Genomic DNA, 26,076 nt, shown 5'->3' with positions numbered 1-26,076 from the left:
GGCCATTGTAGCTTTCCTCTGTTTCTTACATTAAATTATCATTGATTAGTGTTTCACTAAATTGCTCATAACTTAAAAAAGGATTCATCCTATAAAATGATCCTAAACTATGGAGGTAGATTAGGGTTTTTTTTTGTTTTTTAAATCAAAAGAAAAAACCCCTTCAATCAAAAAAAAAAAAAAAAAAAAAAAAAAAGTTTTAAAATGCAAAAAAAATAAATATATATTTAAAACCAAAATAATTGCATTTGAACACTTTTTTCTTTGAAGTCCTCTTTTTTGTATTTGGGCCATATTATGGGTAGTACATTTGTGTCATTATTATTCAATCAAAGAAGTAAAAATTTAATCAAAGAAAAAAAATGTTCAAATGCAATTATCTGGGTCTCAAATATTATCTTTGCATTTGAACACTTTCTTTTCCTTGATTGAAAAAAAAATTAAATAAATATATATATATATATATTTATATACACACAAACTACCAGTCAAAAGTTTTAGAACACCCACATTTTTCCAGTTATTTATTGCAATTCAAGTCATGCAACTCCAATGAATAGCTTGAAATGGTTCAAAGGTAAGTAATAAACAGCCAGCGGTTTAAAAAAGGTTTGATTACCCAAAACTGAAAAATAATGTAGATTTCAGAATTATACAATTAGGCCTTTTTCCAAAAACACAAAGTGGGTTAAAAATGTAAAGCTGTTCTGCAGCAATGAAGGTTGAATCAGCCTTGAAAGCTGGTGCTACTCATTCCTACAGGTGTTCCTTACAACCCCCTCAGTCTTCATAAAAAGTGATGTGTTCTAAAACTTGACCGGTAGTGTATATCTTGAAGTCAACTTTTTTTTTTGATTGAAGCAATTTTTCATTAGGTTGAATACTGAAGACACAAATCTACCTCCATACTAAATGTATTGAGCACCTTTAGGGAACCCACATAGGAGAATTTCTCCTTCGTGTCAGACAGGATGTTGGAGCACCTTCATCAGTTTCTGAGCAACAGGTAGAAACTCTATCTTCCAGCATTGTCGATGAAAGTCCGTCATATGTTCATTTTCCATCCACTGCAGAGCCTCCTCTTCGTCTAAAGAAGGGAAAGAGAAATGTCTAGTGATTAGATGGTGCACTCAGGGCTTTAGTGTTTGGTTTCTTTGAGGGACACTTTGTGCTTTCCACCCTGATTCCAGATGTGACCCCAGAGGTGGGATTTTCATGGTGTTGGGAATGTCCACAATCAACTCTTTCCATCTCGCTCCACTGATGCGAGTAATAACATGTTCTTTGCGGCCCCCGTTATGTAAGAATAATTTGTAATAACACCGACCTGTGTACATAATGAGGATCCTCAGGAACACGACGCTCTCCTGTGAGTCTGGCAGCTCCTCAGAGCCGCAGCCAATCAGGTTCCACATGGCCTGACAGACCTGACCTGCTAGCTGCCAATCACCTCCACCCAAGTCTTTGAGACAGTCCAGCAGCCTGGTTTTACACACACGCACACACATCATATGACTAGAGGGAAAAAAAGACATTCACATGACCGTCAGATAAGAAAACATTAGCTCCACTTCACTGGTTCACATTTGAAAGAGGCCCTCAGTGTGTGTGTGTGAGTTTGTTGTGTATATACGAGAACAATGTGTGCTAACTGCACCAACTGTGCACAGATCACTGAGATTATCTTGTTCTTTACAGGACCTTGTTTTTAGGCATTGGTAGCACTAATTTTTCCTTCTTTTCTTTGTCCTTTAATGTTTTTAAGTTTTAAGCGTACATGTATACACTGTGTGTGTGTGTGTGTGTATTTCCACATATATTCTTATATATAATTCTATCTTGCACTACTAATTTCAACATTATTGTGCTCTTGTTTGCAGTTCTATGTATAAATAAAATACTAAATATGTAAGAAACCTACCATATCCAGGCAATAAGTGATAAATATCCGTCCCAACAGGATCTTCACTTTAAATTTCCTAGATTCTGTGACCAATTTCTAATTATTTAAGGGAAATATGTCATAATTTGATGAAAATTGAAGGATTTTGTAAGCATTTTTTCAACAGTTTAACATAAAAAAAAAAAACAACTGCAATCACGCAATACAAGCACCGGGAAAACTGTGAGAACCTGCAACTATTGTTGAGTTTGATTTACACAATGATTCATGTTTTCGCTGTCATTTTTACTTTCTCCTGCGGGCTGAATTGGATGCTCCAAAGGGCCGGATTTGGTCCCCGGGCCATGACTTTGACACAGGTGCACTAATGGGTTGGTAAGAGCTACACGATAAAGGATTCTTAAGCAGCTATGAGATACGTGCTTGATTTAAGGTCAGGGGAACTAAACCCGAATCAAAAGCCTAAGTGAACATCTCCAGTAAATACGTTGACAACTTTTTCCAGAATATTTGATAAAATTTGGCATCTGGGCCTTGACCTTTACCACTGTGTAGTGACTTTATTGGTGCCTCGTGTTCAAATTGTGAAATAGGACACTGCAGCTCATGAGCTACTGTACCTCACAGCCCATTAGTGGCAGACAGATTAACATAATAGCCTATCAAAAAGATATTCACCTCTGGAAGAAAGCACGAACATTAGTACATGGGTTTTTTGAGTTTGCTGAATCCATGACAAACCAACAGTTCTCACTCAAAATTGAGAAATCCAAGTTAGTCGCCATCCATATTTCCAATTGGATATTTTGTCATAACTTTGCTTCTATTTGACATAGAAGCATGATCTCAGTGGCAAATGGTTCTCAAGGTTAAAGATTCCAACAATATATGTTAAATACCATAAACTGTGCTCGGAGTAAGATCCAAGATGGCCGCCATCCGTATTGCGAATTTCAATCTTATCATTAGTTATCAGTTATGGTAAGATTGAGGGGCGGATTCACTAAAGTTTTAGGGGTATTAAAACGTGTGCAAACATCACTCCACACGCTAATAAGCCGTACAAACCCTAGGGAATCAGGAGTGCGCGACAAAGCGCCCTCAATCCATTTAGCGCGTTTACCTCTAATGAATATGTAAAGTAGGCAGAGCTCACAAGGGGAGCAAAAAAATGGGAGGAGGACATGCAAATAAATTAATGCAATGCACGCAATGCAATTCATCAATCAAGGAACTGTTTGCGGTGATTGTTTTATGCGCCAAAAATAGTACGACTGACAAGCAGGAGCAAACACACGCAGAGATGAGCTGCACTGAATAAACACAGCGGAGATGGAAAAAAAATGCTCCAGTTAATCTTTCTAGTATAATAATATTATTTAAATAAAACAATAGTCAATATTAACAGCCACTGAATGGAAAATACAGAGTAAAGTGCACGTGTGTGAAAGAAAAAGCTGGACGTGCACCCGCGACGGCGCGTGTGGAGTCCAGCGGCTTCGTTGCAGAGGATGATGGATAGATGGAGAGATCAATGGATGTCGCTCTGGACGCACAGCTCCGATGAGCTACTGTCTTTCTTTCCGTGTTCTGACCGTAAAACTCTGGTGTCGCGTTGACAGCAGCAGCGTCAGGCCAGAATCAGCTGAGCAGCATGCGTAATTTAAGCAGCGATGGCACAACATTCACAAATGAGAGCGTGCGTGACTACTCAGGAGTCAGACCTTCTGGATGATGGTCAGTAGATCATCTTCAAATGGTACAGACTGATTGACAGATTGTGTAGCTGCATTAACTCAGATCAAAAGGACGGTTTCTGTCCAAATCTGCCTGTTTTTCATGGACCGATCAAAGCATCATTAGGTTTTAAAGTTGTAAAAAAATGTTTATTTAGTTTTCTACGTTATTAAATGTTTGTGCAGCAGACAGAGAGGTCCTTCTGCCTCCAATTTAACTTCCTCAAATGTCATTGTGTGCTTCTGTGCACCTCAACTATCCACAATGAAGGAGCAAAACGCTCATTTAAATAGGGCGGTCTCCACCACTTCTGCACACGCGCTAATCATTGCTGCAACCTTAGTGAATTCCTCGCAGCAGGTGAGGAAACTGTATCACCAAAGGGTTTAAGGACGCACCTGGTTTACCACCTTTTATTTCAGATCTTAGTGAATCCGCCCCTGAATTCTTTAACCCTGAAAACCTAGAATTTGCCACTGAGATCATGCTTCTATGTTAAATACAACCAAAGTTATGACAAAATATCCAAATTGGCAATACGGATGGTGGCCATCTGGATTTCTTAATTTTGAGTGGGAACCGTTGGTTTGCCAGCGTGGATACCATTAAAAATGGATTCAGCATACTCAAAAAAAATCCCATCAACAAATGTTCATGCTTTCTTCCAGAAGTGAACATCTTGAGCTAATATTGCTACATATCAGCCTGACTATAATACTTTGTAGAAGTCTAAGAAATTGTTATTAATCCCTGATGGAAGTGAAGTAACACCTAAACCTCTACAATTACTTTTGTTTAAAGATAAAAAGAAAGTTTCTATTCCTGAAGTTAAAAAAACAGTCCATCAGTAGAATCAAAACAGAAACCAGGAATCCACACACAGCACAATGACATAACCCTGATGTACTGTATGTAGTGAAAAGTTTGATGAAGGCATTTCATGACTCAGTAATAATCTGAGTGCTTTTGTCCTTACTTTCCAGAGACGCCCTCTAGCAAGAGAGGAACTCTATTTGGAGGATCCATGGCCAGATTGGTGAGGACTCCGCAGGCGTAAAAACACATTTCTACACTCTTTGAGTCCAGCACTGTCACTAAGAACTGATCCACTGAGGGGAGGAAAGAGGATAAAGAATAAGCACTGCTGCTGTTTAAAGATAAAGCCATTGGAGGTTCATACAGCCTCTGTGTATCATGTATCTACCTTTGTTCTGCATTAGGAAGTCCCGTACATCCTTGGACAGTGAGAGGTTTCCATAGACCCGAGTGGCTTCCAGCAGGGCCTCCATATTAGAGCTGAGCATCAACTTCAATATCACTGAAGAACAGAGAAAATGGTTTTTACTTCCAGAAGAGAAGACTTTGCTCATGTTTGTACATACTGTACACTGTAAAATAACATATTCCATTTTTACTCAATAAAATTGAGGCAACAGATTGCACACATTATTAATTAAATCCAACTACATTAAAAGTTCAGTTAAAATTACTCAAATTAGACCCTTGAGAATTACCTGCAGTATTTAAAATGAGAAGATTTAAATAAAACACAAAAATAAGTTAACCAAATTTGAACAAACATGAAGTAGATATCAATAAAATAAATATAAATAATTAAATTTAATATATAAAAATGATATAATTGGGTAATATTAAATATATATATTTTTTCAGTGTATTTTTAAATGTCCCTTAATAAAATTAATTAAAATGTAACAGAACGATACTTTAGTTCCTACTTTTCCACATGCTTACATCACTCACATTTGGACACATTTTTAATTAGTTGTTCTTAGAAAAAAAAAATAGTCTTTTCAGGATTAAAAAAAGGTTATTAATGCAACAAAGGCACAAAATTATTTTTTTTTTACAATTTCCAAAATTTTATTTCCATCTACCAGATTCCCAGGGTTACTTTTATAATAATGGTTAGATACAGTATTTGCACAACTTCCTGTTTTGGGTCAAGTTCTTTCATCGTAAACTTCTTACACTGTGCGATGGTGAGCTGATTGGCTGTGATTGCGGAGCGTTCTTCCTGGTAGAAGGATAGGTTGTTGATTGTGGCGGCCACAGTTACCAGCAGCTCCTCGCTCTCCTGCACTGACCGCAGTTCTGCGCCACATACATTTATAAACACAAAAACAAACAATTTGATCAAAACATGTTTTAATCAAATACACAAAACAGATAATTCGTCCTTGGAATTATTTTTTTTCAACTACTAGATTTGGATTGAATTTAATTGACTGACTTAATCACCTATTATCTGTTATTAAAACGTGTGCGCAGGGCAGGCTTTAGGTCATTCAGTCCCCTAGGAAAGAGTGGACTTTGCCTTTTTTCATATCTATACACAGTGTGCACACATTATTTATTTTAAATATCAAGACAAAACGATGCAATTCTGCAACACAACAATCCATTGAAAAAAAATCCAACCTATGTAAAATTTTAGAATAATGCACTATAATACAATATAACACCTACAGGTATAGTGCAAATGTCTCGAGGGAAAAATAACAAAAATGGTGCAAAATCCAAAAGCAATGCAAAACAGTGCAATCAAAAGTTAAAATAAAACATAAAAGTTTCAGTACAAAGAAATTTCTACTTTCCTGTTTGGTTTTAGGATGTGTGTTTCTGACTAGTAAAACCAAACAACACAATGTGCAAACAACACAATAGAATTATATAGAATAGAACAAGAATTAAAATTAAATTAAAAGAAAACATACAGTGATTGTAAAGGGTGTGTTTCACGTTTATTAAACCTTTTTAAATTATTTAAAAAAAAAAAAAAAGCAGATGGCACCTGTGTTGCCTGTGGGGAAGGCCGGCCCTACGTGTGTGCTATAGCTTAGGAACATGATGGACTCTCACCCAGTGTCTCCATCAGAAGCTGAACACAGGCTACGTTAGATGCCAGATGTGGGCCCACACTGGGGTGGATGCACATGTTTGCCAGCACCCTTATGAGCTTCACCAGGACGTCGTCGGCCTCTTTGGGAGAAGCTGTGTGTGTAGAGCCGTCTCTTTGCTGGTAGCTGTGGTAGATCTGCAGCAGTATGTCCACACACCCGGTGCATTGGAAGAGCTGCTGCCTTGGCTCGTCACTTTTGGACGTGAGGTTCCCCAGTGTGAAGAGAAGGCGCACAACCAGGTCCTGTGTGGAAGCAGTGCGGGTCAGTCTAAATGGTGTATTACTCTTTTTGTTCACACACTGATGCACATTAAAAAAATATATATATATGGTACATGCAGAGAAAAATGTGAGACTGTCTTATGCCCCACGCTGGGCTGGGGTTGGCTGTTCAGGTACAGCAGATGGTTGGATCAATATCTACAGTCCATAGATTTTAATGACATGATCAAATTAATGTCTTTTTCTGTTATTAGCAGGACCTTTAGTAAAAAAACAATTATGGCATGCAATCATATTTATGTGTGTGTATAAGCAGGAGAATGAACTGATAATGGTGCAGTAAACTGGAAAAAAGAGATAGGATTAAATAAGCCCATGCTTCTTTCTACCCCCTTTTTTCAAATATATTGTTTTCAAACTTTTGTTTTGTATAAAATAAGCTATAGAAAATATATTTGTTGATATAGGCATATTGTAATTTTCTATATCGCCCAAATAGAAACCTATATATACTGTATCTTAAATCTCGATATATCGCCCATCCCTAGCTTATGATACATGTTGAGGTAAAAACTTCCATTTCTTCATTCATAATTTTTTCAAGTAGTTACAGTATGTAGGGATATAAAAATAAAATGACCACTATTTACTATAATAAATATTGAGCTCAACAAATGTGTGTTGCAGTACCAATCCTAACTAGACTAGCAGTCCTGATAGCAATCCTGTTAGCACAACATGATGTGCACTCAAGTTTGAAGACAACACTGGTTTGTGCCAAAATGTGACATGAGTAAAGGACGAGCAGTCCCAGGACTGAGCTCAATACAGCTTCCTGCGCTAAGTGCGTGTGTCTTAATAAATCAACTACTGGTACACTTGTCGTCATTCAGGTCTATCTGCTGGGGTCTCATCTTCCTCTATAACCTTTTCCCTCCTCCACCTCTACCCATGCATGCACTCAATAATCACACCCTCCGCCACTTTCCTTCATGGAATAATTAAAGGTCAAAACACACAAACTACTGAGATGAACATAGCGTTCCTTTAATGTGGCCGTAAACAGCTCCTTCCAATGGGTAAACACGCTCTGTGGAGTTGTATCATAATCACTAGGGAGGTTTTGTTTCCCCTCTATATTGTGTACACACACACATATATAGACACACAGAGAAGGGCTGTGCACTCACCTGTTTTTGGTGATGTTTGCTTAGCAGTTCTAAAAATAGCTGGTAACAGTCGGGGGTCTGAGTCAGAGCCAGGCGGCACTCAGAGTAAGAGGAGAGTTTACTGGAGGGATGGATGACCACAAACACAAGTCAGAATGCTACTCAATGACTGCTGCACACAGGTGACCAATCATAGCCTTACTGGGATCAGTAATAGCACTTCACACACACGCTTTATGTTTTTGTTACTCTTCTCATTATAGGTTAATCTTTTTTGTCATTTTGTTGATATTATTATTTATAGTTAACATATTCAAGAAGATTGTGGTATTGCTGCCAAACATGGACAAGGTTCTCAACTGTTATCAGTGGGGCTCACAAAAATGTGATTGTTAGATCCGAGGGCAACATGGGTCCCACATTCATAGTGATTAATCTGAGCAATAATACAGGAAAGAACAAAGGGTTTGTGTGTGTTTTATATTGTTCTCTCATTTTGTGTGTGCTTGTTATTTTGTATTCTTTGATTCATTTTGTGATTTTTTTTTTGTGTTTTTGGAGTCCCTTTGCCACTTTTTTGTTGTTTTGCACATTTTTCTAGCATCTCTGTGTATTTTGTTGCCATAATGTGTGTTTTTGGAGTAATTCTGTAGATTTGTGTTGTCAAGTTGTGTGTTTTGCGAGTAATTTTGTAAATTTTTTTGTGGAGTAATTTTGTCAATTTTTGTTGTCATAATGTGTTTTTGGATTAATTTTGTCAATTTTTATAGTCATAATGTGTGTTTTTGGATTCATTTATTGTCTTTTTGTTCTCATCTTATGTGTTTCACAAATGTATTTCTCCATATATGTTGTCATATTGCATTTTTGGAGTAATTAAGTGTATTTTGTTGTCACCTTATGTGTTTTGCAAGTAATTTTCTAAATGTTTCTCGACATATTGTATTTTTGGAATAATTTTGTCCATTGTTGTCATATGTGTTTGTGGAGTAATTTAGTGTATTTTTGTCATCACCTTGTGTGTTTTGCAAGTAATTTTGTCCATTTTTGTTGTCAGGTTGTAATTTTGTCCAGAAGTCAAAGTAACAGTTGGAAACTATTAAGATATCTGAGCTAAGCTAAATCAACTGTAACACAAAACTATTTTAATGCTACGGTTTGTGTAAAGAAATAAAAAATTGTAAATCATAGCAACATGTGACATGATACCTGTAGATCCTAGAGATATTGGTACAGATGTCTTGGTCTTTACAATGACGACGTAGCACCATGCAGAGCGCTGGCAGAATACAATGTGAAACGAAAAGTGGACGTGAATCAGAATTATTAGCAAGGTTCCTCAGGGTAACAGTCAGCTGTGCAGTCAGAGAGAGAAGAGAACACAAATACAACAAGGAGGTCAAAGTTTGGACCAAAAGACTAAACCCCCTTAGAGGACTTCTGCCACTGTACAGCAGAGCAAACAGCAACTTTATAACATCAAAATAAATAATCACGGCAGCAATGGAATATATTATTATTAATTACTGTACATTTACCTACTTCTAAAATGTAATGAGTTGTCTTTTGGGTGTTAAAAGTGTCTCAAACCTGCACGAGGATGTGTCCAGCGGTGGTGTGGAGAGAGTCGTCTACTGCGCTAAGCTTCTGCAGCAGTTTCTCAGCCACACCCAGACTGTTTTTATCCAGCAATAGTTTGACGATTGTCGAGTTTCCAGAGAGAAACTTTAAAGTACCGACACAGTACAGCAAAGCGTACCCACACTTGGAGACATCTTCACGGCAAAGCACCTCCAGCAGCATGTCTGGAAGAAGAATGTTGCTGAATTAATATCAGATTATAAAAGAAAATAATCAGTATTCATTATTTTACCAATGATGGAGCAGTTTTGGAAAAGGGCATCATTGTTTTCGCTCCGGCTGATCTGGAAAATGAGCTTACAGATGTTGAGCAGGTTGTTCCCACTGACGCACAACTAGAAAGAAAACAAGCAAAACATTTGAATGAATCTTAGTAATAATAACCAGCAGTTTTGATACTTTACACCAGCAAACACCCATAGCACTCACAGCGAGGCAGAGCTCGGCGATATGTAGATTGAGCTGGGCTGAGTTGAGGTCGATAAGACCAAACAGAGCTCGAAGTATCGCTGATCTGTGTTTACAGCGACGCTCAAGCAGCTCCGCCTTTGACAGGGTTCCATAGAGATCATCACACAACTTACAGAGGCGGTCTACTGCGTTCTCAGGATCAGGATGGTCTGGCATCACAAACAGGCAGGGTTGGGGTCAATTATAATTGTAATCAAGTAACTGATAATCACAATTATGGCGTAATTATAATTGTAATTTTAAAAATGTGTTGTTTTTATAATCATAATTAAATTGTAATTGACTTCAGATAATTGACTTTATTTGTAATTGCCATGACAACTCGATGAGAATTGTCAATTATATTTTAACACATAACTGGCGAACCTTTACAGTTTTATGTGCAGTTCTACACATATGTAGTCAACAGTTGTAAAAATGTGTTTCACATCAAGCATTCCCATATTTTACCATTTTAAAAAAGTGAAATCGAGGGGTTTAGTGACACAAAAAAGGCTCAGATGCCCTCACCGCAAATATTAAAACCTATAATTTCATTGATTAGGAAGCCTAACAAGGTAACGAAATTAGATGATAGATATTCTATATAGTGATAGAGTAGATAGTGTATTTTACAGCTGTGTTAGGACCCGTTATCATGAGAGATGCTGACAGAAAGCCAACACAAGGAGAAGGTTAACTTTTATTAGGTTATTTATTTCAGTAAATTTAATTGTAATTGGAAAAAATGCTGGTCACTGTATTCATAATTGAATTGTAGTTGAACATGGATGATTAAAAATGTAATTGTAACAAAAAAATGTATTTGACCCCAACCCTGCAAACAGGTTTATTATATATATGTATATATTATATGTGCATTAAAAAAGAAATAATGTCAGCAATACTTTAAAAAGAACTTCAGACACTTGTTTATGTCTACAAAGGAAGATGGATGCTTAGTGAGGAAGTTGGGCATTGTGAATGTGACCATGAGGGAAAATCTTTTCCTTCAAATTTACAACAGTCAGCAGAAAATCACCGTCCCAACTTCTTCTTCTTCCTCCTCAAGCCATCAGATTCTAGTCAGGAAACAATCGTGCAGAAGGCTGCTTCCCTCCTGATGTAAAGGAAGAGACAGGGTGGAGTCTTTTCCTCCTTTTTGTGGCATAAAAAAAAAAAAAGGTTTTCACGGTGTGGAACAAAAAAAAAAGTCAAACCCAGTCTCACACACTGAATCTGTAAGGTGTTTTATGCATGAGCCAGATAGCAGATGGTACAGTAAATAATTAATTTCTAACTTCCAAATAAATGAGATTCTAATTCTAATAGATTTATAAGGTACTAAAATATTTAAAGCCATAGATTTATTATCGTGGTGTTCAGATGGCTGTTTCTGGCAAAACACTTAAGAGCCACTCTCTTCCCTAAAGCCATCCTCAGTTTTCTGCCACTGCATGAATTTAGGAAATTAAAAAAAAGAAGCTTCCTCTCACATTACAAAAATATGTAATGGGTTATTTGTTTCACCCATTGAAAGGAGGGATATACTCCAGAACCTAAAAACACTTATCTAGATGAGAAGTAAAGAAGAAGAAAAGTATAATTGGATGTTCTCACCTTGTGGTTACGGGGATTTGTCTGTGTAACAAAGGGGATTAATGGATGGCAAGGATTTGGTAACAAAGTTTTTACCTAAACTTATCATGTAATCATAATAGGAAAAATTATTTCGGATCTAATTTTTGGTTTTTGCTCTAAAAAAAAAAATTTGTTAGCATTAACACCTTCTAAAAGTGTTCACTTATACTTGAAAAGCTAAATAGTTTTCACAATCTGAGTCACAATAGTGTAAAGTAATTATCTCAGAACATGATAGATTATTTAAGATGTTTTTAATGTTTTATTGTTTATTTTTATACTCTGCTTATGACAACTGTGTATTAGGGCCACATTAAAAAAAATAAAAATCGAAAATGAAAACAGGATTTTGTCTGTGTTGTGGTCACTGCGTTATGGAGAATGTGGAGCATTTAGTGAGATTATTATACTTCACTTTAGGTTTCACACATGGGGAAATACTGACCCTTTTGGCCCATCATCAAAACGCAAATGTCTGCGAAGTCACTTTCCAACAAAAGAAACAGACTGATTTGGAGCAAATAGCTTCTTTAGTGGAGGACTCTACCACTCTATTCTCAAAATATTACAACTTTAATCTTGAAATAATACAACTTTAATCTCATAAAATTGTGATGTTATTAAGATACGACTTTATTCTCCAAATATAACAACTTTATTCTCAAAGTGCTCAGATTTCTTTTTCATTTTATGTGGCGTCGTAGTTTATATTGTGTTGTACTTTTTAATCACATAAAAGCACTTTGACTTACCTTGTGTGTGAAAGGTGGTATACGACTTGCCTTAAGAACCAATGATGTTAGCTTAATAAACAATTAGCCGTGCGCACATACCTGAACCTCCTCTTTCTAGCTGCTGAAGAAGGGGGAGGATATCCTTACTCCATATCTTTGCTTCTGCATCCTCATCTGTGTTTGTGCACCTCAGCTCTGAAATGGGCAGAAATAATTACATTTCTGAACTTTTCCCACCACCTAAAAATTTGAGCAGCAAACATTGTTCACACAAGTAAACGGGCCGAAAATATAAGAACAGGAAGTTTGATGCCACATTAAAAGGTCACCATTCGTCTCTCGCCTACTGCTGCTAAGATGCTCCACATGTGGGTGTGTAAGTATAACTGTGGGGATGTTTCTGTGGTGGCTTCGTTTCCTGTCCTCTCTGTATGCTGCCTTCAGGAATCGACTCCAGTTGAGGACACAAACACATCTGTTTTTCTTTGCAAATCTGTAATGCTAAATATTTGCATGGCTTGTTTTGTATTTTCCGGTTGTGAAGCAGGAAAATATGGCTCTGCTGCTCGTGCTGTGAGGGTCAGGCCTTTAGCAATCACACCCAAACCAAAGAGAAGATTGACACTTTGGTATGTTTGGATGAAGGGAGGGAGAGAGAAATGTGTACATCGTGCATATACCAAGTGAGCTCATAAAGCATATGTGGGCCAACCTGTTTTCTGCTCTGCTCTGCATTCTGTGGATCTCAGTCCTGAATCAACATCAGGCTGCTTTACTCTACTGTGGGGACAAAAAGACACGGTACATCAGAAAAGAGCCATCGGTATAGTACACAATGTAGGATACTATGAACACACCAATATACTGTTTTTAAAATCACACCTTAAAGTTTGGGGATCTGGTACAATTTAAGACTGTACAGATAATGTATAAAGCAAAAAAATAAACAGCTACCTGTAAACAAAAACTGTTCACAGACAGACAGGGGGTTATAACTTTATAGGGAAACTAAACTTAAAACAACAGTACGCTCAGACTAATTTAAAAAGTATGTGTATTTTTATTTTGGGGGGAGGTTTTGTGGAATGATCTCGATGAAACAATTACACTAGAAAAGTATGTATATAATGCAGTTAATAAAATGTACAAAAGATATATCTTTGAAAAGTACAGGAAGTAAGGAGGATGAAAATCTCAGACGTTGATGGCGCTTGTTTATTTTGTTTGTTTTTGTTTTGTTTTTCTTAATAGCTCGATTGGAGTATTATTTGTATTGTCAATTTAGTTTATTTCATTGAATTTTGCAGTCGTTAGTCAATCAATCTCAATCAATCTTTATTTCTATAGCGCCAAATCATAACCAATGGTATCTCAAGGCACTTTACAGTAGAGCAGTCTTAAGGACGGACTATTAATTTTATGGATACACACATAGGCATATATACGTATATACACATACATATGTATCCCACACCCAACATGAATTCATCATGGCGGCAAGGAAAACCTTCTTTAGTGGTGAAGAACGGGGGGTAGGCTTTCTTCCTATTCCTTGTTGAACAAATCAAATGTATTATATTGAAATGTATTTATTTCACAGACGTCTTTTGAGATCTTTTATTTGTTTTCATCCTTTATTTGTTTGTTCGAAATAAATAAATTAGAATAAATAAATAAACTAATTCAATCATCCTTTTGGAAATATTCCAGCAAGAGCAAACCTAAGAACCCTCTTGGAGCAAGTGATGTCATCATTATTCACATGCTTTTTTGACTCACAGCCACTAGATGTCGCAGTTATAACAGAAGTTGAGGTTGAGGGCTCTGATCTGCCTGTGTCTGATTGGGTATGTGTTTATTTGCACGTCGGCAGATAGATAACAATGTACCAGCATGGTTATCAAAGTATTTTATCAATCTATCAGCAAGTGTAAAGATAATTTGGGGTTTTTTTGTTGCTATTTACGGATCTTCCCACGTTCACATTAAGGCAGGCCATATTTAATCAATTACAACATGTTTAACATCGTGGGTTATTGCTTAGCCTTTCTTTTTTAAAACAAAATACATTGACTTTTTCAAACATAAAAAATATGTATATTTGTATTGGAGTTGTATCATGCAAAGCAATAATTTCACGTGTGTGTCTTCAACAGACAGGAACACTGGCCTGAGCTTTATTGGGGGTGATCCAGTTAAAGCTGTTCATGCCTTGTCACTAACATTTGGTATTCCTGACCTTTAAAACTCGCATGCAAAGAAAATGACTGTGTAAATAAAGCCTGTCAGATGTGACAAGAGGTGTATTATGGATAAACAAATACTGCACATTTAGCAGTGGAAACAACAATTATTTGAACATAAACACACAATAGTCCTTGAGTCATCAGCTGAACGTTTAAAACTGTACAAATGAAACAAGTCTCTAATATTTTACTAACTAGAACCAGGGATAATAAATGTTTTTTGGATTTTGTTAGTAATAATCATAACATTTTAAATATACTTACAAATAAATGTTACAAATGAGCAGAAATGCTTTTTATATTTGTTAAAAGGTGCATAGTGTTTGCTGAAGCGTGCTGTGGTGAATGTCAGAAGGCCTTCTCTCTCTGTGATTGTATTAAGAGGCTGATAATAGGACTTCTTTGTGTGATTCTGCAATCTCTGAGACATGACCTCATCGCTGTCTTCATGCTGCGCTGCAGGCGCAGGACAAGCTGCTGCCAGCCTTGCCCAGATGGGCATCAAAATTCAATAGAGAAGCCATTTGGAGCTACAGCACTCATCCGTATTGGAGATTAAAAAATAAGAAATAAAAAAATAAAAACCTGCTCCAAGTCTGATCTCTGGTATCCTTCAACATCTAAATCCCATCCAACTTATGTATTAATGTATCATGATAATTCTGTGTCTATTTCCACATGCAGTTAATGCAGATCTGCACTGACTTCCAGTAATTCTTCTCTTATTGAAGCACAGAAAATACTGTGTCATTTATAACTTTAGTGGACATGTCTCTGATTCCTTCATACTTATCAAAAGAGCAAAATGGTCTTTCTGTGAAGGCCAGTAAGATCTGGAACAGTCTTCCACTTTTTGCCTTCAAAACTTCAAGGGGCAGTATTATGAAAAAAATCACTTTTTAATGGTTTTGCTACAGTGATATACATCCCTTTAGCCTCCTTCAGAGGGTCAAAGTTGAAAAAATTATGTTTCCTCCCTCTCTTGTTATTCCACATTTTGTGTAAAGTCAGCTCCAAACACGCGAGTTAGAGTTATCATGTTACTTGATGTCAGGTAGCAGAAACTCCTCCTCCTGGCAATCATGGCTCCTCCTACCCTATATAAGAACGTGAGCTCCTCCCTCTCAAACTACCTCACAGGTCAAACAAACACTGTGGTTTAATATAGAATATATATTATACTTTATTGTCCTATATGCAAAGCTACATACACAAAATGTGTTCTCTACATTTAATCCCTCCCTGAGGAGCAGTGGGCAACAATGCTGTAGCACCCAGAGCCGTTCCATTTTTAGTATCCGTTATACCGCCTCGTATCTCCTTTGACTTGATCTGACGTGTTTGTGACAGAATGCGACGCAACAGTTGAACAAAACAAATGCTTATCACCTTAAATGCACTATTTCTGTAATTAAAAAAGATGGAGGAGAAGAAAGTGAAGTAGCAGCTTAACACTCCTGTGAGTGTTTGAAGCACCTGAATTACTCCGCTGCTGCGATAAACACGCCCTGAAGCGCTGAGACGGACCCACATTCATGATAGCCGCTGAAATAATAATAAATAATTAAATGCGTTTTACTGTAATGTGCAGTTTTTTGGCTGAAAACATTAACAAGAGTGTGTGGATGACAAGAATCGTAAAAGAGCAAGGCATGAAGTTTGTGTCTATGGACACGCCCACTCATGCATATGCAGGCCCCAAATCAGCCTGTTTATGAAATTGCTCAGAAAGTAATTTTTCAGAGGGCTAAAACTCCAGAAAACAGGCGAGTTTAGGAAAATAAACCTTAAATACTATGTTGTTGGGGTTCTTAGGACAAATGGAGATGGGTGAGATCTAGCATAACACTGGATCTTTAAACCAGTCCTGTGATCATTGACTTTTAACTTATGTACTGTATTATGTGTTTTACTGTGAATTATTCTCCTACTGACTTTTAAACTTCTTGTGTACAGTTTTATAATGACCCCCGAGACATTTTTCTCTTCTAGAATTAATTTTGTTAAGTTTGTTATAATGTGTCATGAGTAGTCATGACAAGATGTGCCAGCTCAGATATTTATTTTAACTACTATAGATTTACATTTGAAAAAGTGAAAGTATAATATATATTATCTTTTTATATGTGCTTTTGTGTCTATTATTTTTATTGACCCTGAGCCTGAAATAAAGGTACCTATCTAATTATTTATTATTATATCATTTTAATCAGATTGATAATTTTTTATCAATTACTAGACATTTCAGGCGACCCCATTTGAATTCCGGGTGACCCCAAGGTTAAAAAACACTGCTATAGGGACTGCGGATTCAAAGTAGCATTTTTGCTATGATACGGCATATATAAGTCTATTATTGCTAAAATAGCTGCACTTCCCCATCAAATAATTTCCTACATAAAAAAATGAGTAGCTTTATACACAGATTTACCTTAGAATTTTACCATAAAAATATATTTTATTGTTTCTTTAGTACCTACAAAAAACTATTGAGATATCTACAAATTCTCTCAAGGTAAAAGTGTCTCATAGCATTAATTCAAGTTGTACTGAAAGGTGTTTTTTACACAAATGTATGTATAGTATATCAAAACAACATCTTAAAACACAGACCTCTTCTTAATTATTCATGAAGCTCCTATTTTTTGGTCACATCCTTGCCTGTTAACTTAGTATGTGTGGAACAAGATGGTCTATCTTAATTTTCCTGTAAAAATGTTTTATGGTCTGCCCTTTCAACCCGCCGCAGCCACACCACTCAATCGATGGGTGTGTGGATCGTAACGACAGCTCCAGACCTCATGGGCTAGAGAGAGTTATGACCCTTCTGCTGACACACAGCTGATGAGGTCAGCGAAAAAAAGACAGAAAGAAAAAAAAAAAAAAAAGCCTGAGCGTTTACCCTCCCTGCTGTGTGGACGCGTAAAACCTGACACGAGGTTGTAATGAAAGTAGAGGCGGTTTAATCAGTGATGAAGCACGTCGCAAACTTGGATTTAACTGTGACTATAAGACACAGCAGCTGCATTACTAATAGATAGTGACAATACTGATGCTATTTACTCATCAATTTGTACCTGTGGCTCCTTTTGGTAAAATAGAAAAATAAACCTATTAATGTTCATTAGTTATTTTTCTTTGAGCTTTTTGTAATCTCCATATCAGATGTATTTTAAAACTCTATTCATGATGATACATTAAAACATTAAATTACCGATTTTATTATGTCTGACTGAAGTTGTAGTAAAAAACTTAATAAAGTCTTTAGTTGCGATAGATAAAGTAAAATTTACAAAATTCAATGAAGTAAGGTCTTAATGAATTGAAAACAAAAGAAAAAAACCAACTGGCAGTAAATGTTTCATTCATTATCATACTCTTATCAGGGTCAAATCGAAGAAGCAGGGGAGTGGGAGCAGCTATGCAGGACATATTTTTGAGATTGTGACCCCATTTTTATCACAAATTTCTAGAGACCCCAGTTTGTTTTGCTGTTTTACAAATACAGAGTAGCCCGGATTAGTGAACAAAGATATTTTTATACTGCATTTTATTTGAATTAGATTTAAATTTGAGAAAGTGAGAGTATAGAATACAGTTATTTGTATGGTAGCTGGGTATCGCAAGGTACCATACAATATATCACAATATTTTTGCTCGCGACAACGATATCGCGATACGACGATAATCGATATATCGTGGGAAATTTTATCCGCGATACATCACGATATCTGTGTCACTTAAGAAATTCAGAATGTATCTGCTGCACTGAATTCATTCATCAGGAATTACAAAACATTGTCAATCAATTTCACATGAATGACAGCCAAGTAAAACTAAGTGTATACTGGACAGTGGCTCTTCTTAACACACACTGACCACAACCAGTCACATGTCCTTGTGTTGTGTTTAAGTCTTTAAGGGAAGACTGATACAAAATAATGCTTTACCAAAATATTGTTCCATGATGTTTGTGTGAATTAACTTTGAATCAATAAAAACAAAATGAATGCAGAAAATAGTCATTTCAGTGATAGTATTATCAACTTCTCTGTAAACTGCTGCTTTACACGAGAAACAGATGGAGTTTCACAGGCACATTAAAGTTAAGCAGGCACTGGTCGGCTCTGTATTTAGGGATCAGTGATAATTTGTGTAGTTTTTTGGCAGTTGAAATGGGGTTTCAGGTGGATTAGGCACTGTTTAATGCAGCCAAGACGGGAGGGGGAGGGCGACGCACCTAATAAGCACTCCCCAGAAACATGTATTCCCAATAAAAAAGGTTCCTTCCTTCTCACAGTGACGTATTTCATGCCAATTCTGTCCATTTGATTTTGTCCGCGATTCCATTGACGTGGATTTTATAGAGCCCTATACTTAATTTGTGTAATAGGAGGGCGCAATACGCGCCAGTGAATCGATAGCGTATCGCTAGACGAAACATTGCGATATATCGTCATATCAAGATATTGTCACACTCCTAGTGTGTTTGGTGTTTTAGAATTTTATATATACAGTAGATACAGAGCCGACCAGTGCCTGCTTAACTTTAATGTGCCTGTGAAACTCCATCTGTTTCTCGTGTAAAGCAGCAGTTTACAGAGAAGTTGATAATACTATCACTGAAATGACTATTTTCTGCATTCATTTTGTTTTTATTGATTCAAAGTTAATTCACACAAACATCATGGAACAATATTTTGGTAAAGCATTGGTTTACTTTTATTTATAAGGCTCTCCTTGGATTACTGCCCTCTTACATCTGTACATTACTTACTAAGAGAAGCACGAACACTTATGCACTGAGATCCAATGATCAGCTGTTGCTCACAGTTCCTTTTGCCCGCACAGAGCTGGGGAAAAAAGCCTTTGCACATGCAGCTCCTTGTGCTTGGAACACACTGCAAAGAGACTGGAAGTTGACTGAATTGTTATCCTTGAATGCTTTTAAAATGAAACTGAGAGAATTTGAGACTGCCTCAGTTGTCTGTAATTGTTTTATTTGATTCTTATGTTATCCTGTCATTTTAATGTAATGTAAATGTATTTCTGTTCAGTGTTGTAACTTTGCTGCCTCTTGGCCAGGACTCCCTTGAAAAAGAGGTTTTTAATCTCAATGGGATTTTTTTTTTCCTGGTTAAATAAAGGTTAAATAAAATAAAAATAAAAAAAAAATTATTTATTTTATTATTTTTTTTTTTTTAATCAATTACTAGACATTTCAAGCGACCCCATTTTAATTCCAGGCAACCCCAAGCTTGGAAAACACTGCTGTAAGTCAATCAGGAGGTCACACGTTACCTTTCACTGGCTGTCCTACGAGGGATGGTTTTGACATGGGCTCTTTGAAATCCAGCATCTTCTTTGCTGGGGAGCTGTTTGGTTGCTAACGGCTTTAGTCGTGGACCAGGACCTAACAGACATGGTTACAGATCAGAAACATTAAGTTTAAAAACATTTTTTTTTTAAAAAGAAAGAAACAAGAAGATCCAAGTCTAAATCTTTTCTTCTTCTACGTGTTGCAACATGACCCAGCTTAATCATTTCTGCAAAATCCCACACACTTTACACCTACAGTACACACAAACAACTAAAGTACCTTAATAATTACTGCTGCTCTAATAAAAAAAGTAAATTGCAGGAAAAGCATTATGAGTCAGTAATTATTTTCCACTCAGGGCTGTATCCATAAATCATACTTTCCCACAAATGCCTTCACTCACAAAATGCTGATGAGGTCAAATGTCAATAATTCAACAGCTCCATTAGTTTATTTTACAGTGGATCACTTTTCTTGATTCATTGTGTACTCATTAATAATTCATGTTTACCAAGTAAAAGAGGCCTTTCACTCGTGTATAGACATTGATTTTGATTTACCTGATTTATAATTTGTTTCTCCATTAATGGATAATAAGTTTGTGAGTGATCCAGTCTTGAGGAGGCGAGCCCGTGCTCCCGTTGGTTGTCTTCTGACTCCAACCAGGTCAGCGGGAGGTTTGGGAATAGCCCTGCATGGATCCTCTGCTGGGAAGGTGACTGGAAACTTTGGTTTCTAACAAAATATAATAGTATCACAGGGTATAAGTTAAAATTATATTGATGGAAAACCCCCTCCTTGAAAATAAGAACTGTGTTCTTATTCTGTCCTTGCTTTGTTAAATGAAGGTTAAATAAAGTAAGATTTGTCATTCAAAATGAAATAAAAACCAGTTATCTTATAGTGAACCAAATGTTACACATTGTTTTGTTTTTGGTTGTTAGAAAATGAAAGTTAGCTGGTGTTTACTAATGAGAGACAAATACGTCAGTGGTTCCCAACCTTTTTCTTGTCATGACCCCATTTTTATATCACAAATTTCTGGCGACGCCAGAAATATATACATTATTTAAACTATTGGAGCTTTCTGCCTCTTCCTGCTCTGTATAGCTATTTCTTTGATATTACCTATTTTGTTTTTTTTTAATTATTTATATATATATATATACAGTATATATACACATGTATTTTTTTTTTTTTTTTTTTCCAATATATTTTTAATCATTTTCTAAAATTTTACTATTACTAGACATTTCAGTTCAGGCAACCCCAAGTTGGAAAAACCCTGACATACATGGTCCAAAGGTAGAAGTCGAGTCCCTGATCCTGGCCTGGAATCCGAATCAAAATGTTGGGTATGAAGACTGCAGAGTAAAAACAACAACAACAAATACTTCATATTTTTCCTGCAATTGAAATGATTTTAAAAACTTACAGCTAATTTTATAGCAAACCTGAATGTAGATGGAGGTCTGTTGTCACGTCCCGCCCGGACTGAGTTTTGCCCAAAAAGTTGTCTCTGTCCCTCTTTGGGGGTAAAAGGTCTGTGAGTGGTTTGAACCCTCAGAGAGCTTCTGGCCTCGCTGACTATCTCTGAGCTGGTTTTCCTTGAGGTTCCTCGCTGGAGGATGAATGGACTGCAAACCTTGGGTTTTGCCTCCATCGCTGACGTTATTTAGGTCAAAACTTACATTATAGAGATGGGTCCACAACTTAATGCTATTGATTTCATGCCATTACGGGAGCATGACCGGGCAGTATCACTGAAAGGAAACAGAAAAAGACATTTGGATTAATAGAAGCAGTTAAGGCTCAAGAGAGGGGACAGAGGACCAGACACATTGTTATGGAAGCCCGTTTCCACCACTAAATTTAAAAAAAAAAAATCACTATGAAATGTCATATTTTGAGTTAGTAAATTCATAATAATGAGATAGAAAGTCATAGTTATGGGAAAGAAAGTCACAAATATGAAGTTAAAAAATCTGAATAATGAGAAAGAAAGTCAGAATCATGAGTTAATAAATGTATAATTATGAGAAAGAAATTCATAATAATGAGCAAGAAAGTCATAATTATTAAAAAGAAAGTCATAATTAAGAGATAAAGTCTGAATTATGAGAAAAAAAGTCAGAAATATGAAGAAAAAAATACTAAATTATGAGAAAGAAATTATGTCAGAATTATGAGAAAATTATTTTTTTATGTAAAGTTGCAAAAAATAAATACAAAAATATGACTGAATCATTTTTGCAATAAAAAAATTATTTATGTACCAAGTACCATGTGTCAAATTCTAAGAACTGAATAAACAGCCAAAATATGTGTTTTGAATGAATTATTATTCAAAGTGTAATTCAGAATATTAACAGTGTCAGTAGACAGCTGCAAATGCTCAGTTTGTATCTCATAATTATGACTTAACATGGTGATATTTATGCATTGTTTTAGTTTCAGAAACGGGCTTCCATACATTATATAGCTAGAATGAACTATTACAAATAATGTACCCAACTATATCCCTCTAAATGCCTCTAGTTAGTTACATTTATGAATAATGACCAGGGTTAATATGAATAATAGCTATATTTGTAGACAAGTGCACTCATCATTGTTGATTAAAAATATAAATGATCTCCATGTTAAAACTAATAAGGGAATTTGAGCCATAAATGAATAGCCTTGGGATGAGATAGAAAACTATAGGTTGGACGATGGAAGACAACGCTGCGCGTTCACGCTGCGTCTCCATAGCAACCAAAAGCCGCCATGGCGGCCAGAAAACAATACCCAACAATACTTCACTTTTCCTTCGTGTTTAACCGTGTTAACGCTATTTAAACGTCTATTTGGCTCCTACACGTAAAGTCTATCATAACCAAAATAACTAGTGATGAAAACAACGAGACGGGTTCCAATGAATAATTAGCTTCCTACAAAAACAAGGCTGTAAATTGAATACTTACCGTCAAAGATACGCTTTGAGACATTTCTGTGTTGGATTTCACTCCGTGTGTGAATGTGTAATCCTCTCTTTCACACGTAGAGCAATACTAACAGCTCTGGAAATGGTTGTTTTGTAAAGTTTTCAGTCACGCTGGACTGTGTTAATGAGGTACACCCGCTGGAGGAGCGTGAACGCGCATTGGTGACGCGCTTCTGACTGAAGAAGAAGAAGAAGAAGAAGAAGAAGAAGAAGAAGAAGAAGAAGAAGAAGAAATACAGTACATCTGTAAAATGAATGAAATTGAATACAAAATTAAATAAAACCGCAAAGGCTTATTGATGAAATTGATTATTATTCATACTATAATACTATAATTATATGTTTTTATACTCAATAATCCTGTTTATAAAATACATTATTTTCAAAGCCCCACAGGACAAGAACAGTTTTAGAACATCTGATTTTAACTTAATCTAAATCTTAAAAAAAAAAAAAAAACACAAGCAAGTGTGTAAGCGATGAGACAAATCAGATATAAATAAGGCAATCAGATAAACACTAGAAAAAGGTCAGTGTAACCCAAAGCGCACAGAGTCTAAGTCATTAACAAAAATGAATAATTGTATTTTAAAATTAAACTTAATACACATTAAACAACGCTCATAGACATACCTAATAAATTAAACAGACACCATAGACCCCTAAATGATGAATAATAAGGAATAAATCAATAATCTTGTACATAATTTGTATTGCTTTAAACCAACAATAAAATGTCCTTTAACTATAATAACTGATCTTTGAATTTGTAAATGTAAAACATCTTCTAATCAAACAAATACTGTTTAAATACTCTTTGTGCATGTCTTTATCTTTGACAACCCTGACAACCACAAATGTCTTAGAATCATATTAAAAGAAGACACATGTGCAGGCATGTGCCAGCGTAGGGAGGAGAAACACTAGATAACAAAATGGAATAAAAATAGCTAAGAAATCTAGGTTCGGGGCCCAGGATTGAGCCGACCCTGACACTTACAGCTGTGTTTTAGATGAGTGCCTGTTCTCCTATTGACTTGATATGACTTGTTGATTCAGTTTCTGTCCATCTCTAATACATTGATTGATTGATTGATTCAGCAAAGCAAAACCTCTGACTCTGTCTCTCTGTATAATCTCAGGTACTGAACACTAGTTAGGTCAAAACTCTAACATTATTCATATTTTTCTCAATATGACAATAAATCTGCATTGGTGCAAAAAATGTTCAGCTTTCACTTTGCATGGAAAATCATTAGCTGTTTGTTGTAAATTGTGGCGCTTTTCTTTTTAATTTTGGACCAAGAGTCTGCAATAAAGATTGATAAATTAGAATAAATGTTTATTTATTTGCACTTTAATAATAATAATATCCATCCATCCATTTTCTGACCTGCTTGCTCCTTTTTTCTGCATCGCAGGATAATAATAAATATGATAATTTAATTCTATTTTTAAAATATATTTTAAGTGGTGTCACAGTTTAAATTTCTTCTGCACCAGCAGACCCAGCGACACTGTACACTACAGGGCAAGGCAAGTATAGAAAATGAATTGAAACTTGACAGATACACCAACAAAAATGTCCCATGTTTTCCCTGTAGATGGTATTTTCTTAATTATTGTCATTATTGGCTGCCAGTAAATCCCATGTTTGAGGATGCTGTACTTTAGAAAAGTCTTCACTCACCATCTGTTCAATACACCAATACTTTAGTTTTCTGTTTCATTTAATGCTACCCAGCGATAATGAAGTGGGCACACATAAATATTCATCGATGGACCCAGGAGTTCAGCAGGAGGACACGACATGTTGAGTCCTTTGAACTCACGCCCTGCTCTGGATTTCTCCAGACAGTCAAAATCAGACCTTTCTCACTGATACATCTCTCACTGTTTTTTAAACTTTGCTTTTCAAAATGTGAATTATACAATCTTTTTGGTGTCCAGTTAGATTTGAATAGCTTTAAATGCATCACTCTCTTGGATACAGAGAATCTGATTAGCCAGAAGGGGATTCTTGGCGTGTCCAATCACAGGGCATCATCATGAAGCTCTGCAGCCAATAGAAGAAGAAAGATTGTCTCTGTGATTGCTTTGTCACTATGGAAGGAGGGAAAATGGTGCCAGGACAGTTCTCAATAACTTCATTAATGAAGGTAGACAATCTGTAGAGCCTGGTTGGTGTTGCAATGGTGATCAAAGGAAGCTGTTCTTAAGATGAAGCTCCTTTAACCGAGAGCCATGCAGTCAAATGCAAGCGAGCTTGAATTGTGAGAGACCTTTCGGTCTGCGTGAATGTGGTGCGTCTGCAGCTCCATCTTTATACTCAGGAGCTTCAGAGGATAACCAGTATTAACCTCATTGATAAACCAACCAGTCACTCATCCCAGATTGCCAAACAGTTCTTTGTTTAACCCCTGTCAGAGTCGTGACTTGCCACTCTTCCTCTATCCATGTGTTCCTCTTTTCATCTTTAACCTATTTCACCACAGGGTAAATTGTTCCTTGCCCTTTAACCCAGTGCCATAGATGGTGCAACTATAGATAAGTAAAAGGTGATAGAATATGTCTATGTATATAAACATGAGCACTAATCACATACAAAATAATAAAAGAACAATTTTGTGACATTAAACAACATTTAGGACTCAAAGCAATGCGTTAATTACAGACGTGTGAGTAGAACTTTTATTCACATTAAAATAGTATCATATTTATTTAATATGGCAAAGGACAGCATGAAAACCAGTGGTGTTTACTGTTGACTGTGTAACTGCAACTATAACCACATCAAAACATTTGCACTTACTATTCAAAGGAGAAAATCATATATTATGTACCGGCATATGTGCTAAATAATATATAATATTATATAGTGCCGTCATCATGTAATTCATAATGTTTACCGGTACTGAAATATGTATTAGTATTATATTCTGATATTAATATCATTACATTATTCTTGTTATTTACTGTACTACATAATAATAATTATGGCGGTATGAGGGTTGTCTTCTGATTAAGAGGCTATATAGATTAAGTTAATTTACCATTATCTTTAATATCTATCGACATGACTGCTTTTGAGGCTGTTTTTCTTC

At 36.1% G+C, this 26,076-nt stretch overlaps 1 protein-coding gene across 1 annotated transcript; it reads right to left on the bottom strand.

Annotated features, from left to right (window-relative positions):
- Positions 1 to 491: 491 nt before the first annotated feature.
- Positions 492 to 23,121, bottom strand: armc2 (armadillo repeat containing 2). The gene is made up of 18 exons (XM_028439795.1): positions 22,953 to 23,121; positions 21,441 to 21,749; positions 21,281 to 21,350; positions 20,547 to 20,721; positions 19,968 to 20,079; positions 13,133 to 13,200; positions 12,520 to 12,615; positions 10,025 to 10,215; positions 9,828 to 9,930; positions 9,545 to 9,759; positions 9,164 to 9,309; positions 7,976 to 8,075; positions 6,524 to 6,806; positions 5,633 to 5,755; positions 4,845 to 4,958; positions 4,617 to 4,749; positions 1,328 to 1,482; positions 492 to 1,087 (listed from the first exon to the last, which is right to left on the bottom strand). The coding sequence occupies exons 2-18, from the start codon at positions 21,647 to 21,649 to the stop codon at positions 963 to 965; spliced, it is 2,418 nt and encodes an 805-aa protein (XP_028295596.1). The 5' UTR covers positions 21,650 to 21,749; positions 22,953 to 23,121; the 3' UTR covers positions 492 to 962.
- Between the last annotated feature and the right edge of the window lie 2,955 nt (positions 23,122 to 26,076).

This window comes from Gouania willdenowi, chromosome 24 (genome assembly GCF_900634775.1).
Source record: "Gouania willdenowi chromosome 24, fGouWil2.1, whole genome shotgun sequence".
Taxonomy (NCBI): Eukaryota; Metazoa; Chordata; class Actinopteri; order Blenniiformes; family Gobiesocidae; genus Gouania; species Gouania willdenowi.
This window is presented reverse-complemented; position numbering and strand designations above follow the sequence as displayed.

What these genes read in the sequence shown, in the direction of transcription:
- armc2 (XM_028439795.1), bottom strand. Translation starts at nt 21,649, where the DNA reads ATGGAGGCAAAACCCAAGGTTTGCAGTCCATTCATCCTCCAGCGAGGA. An exon ending in GCTAGAAAGAGGAGGTTCAG is followed by an intron (nt 10,216 to 12,519) that starts GTATGTGCGCAC and finishes TTGTGATGCCAG; the next exon opens with ACCATCCTGATCCTGAGAAC. An exon ending in CTGGACACATCCTCGTGCAG is followed by an intron (nt 9,310 to 9,544) that starts GTTTGAGACACT and finishes CTGACTGCACAG; the next exon opens with CTGACTGTTACCCTGAGGAA.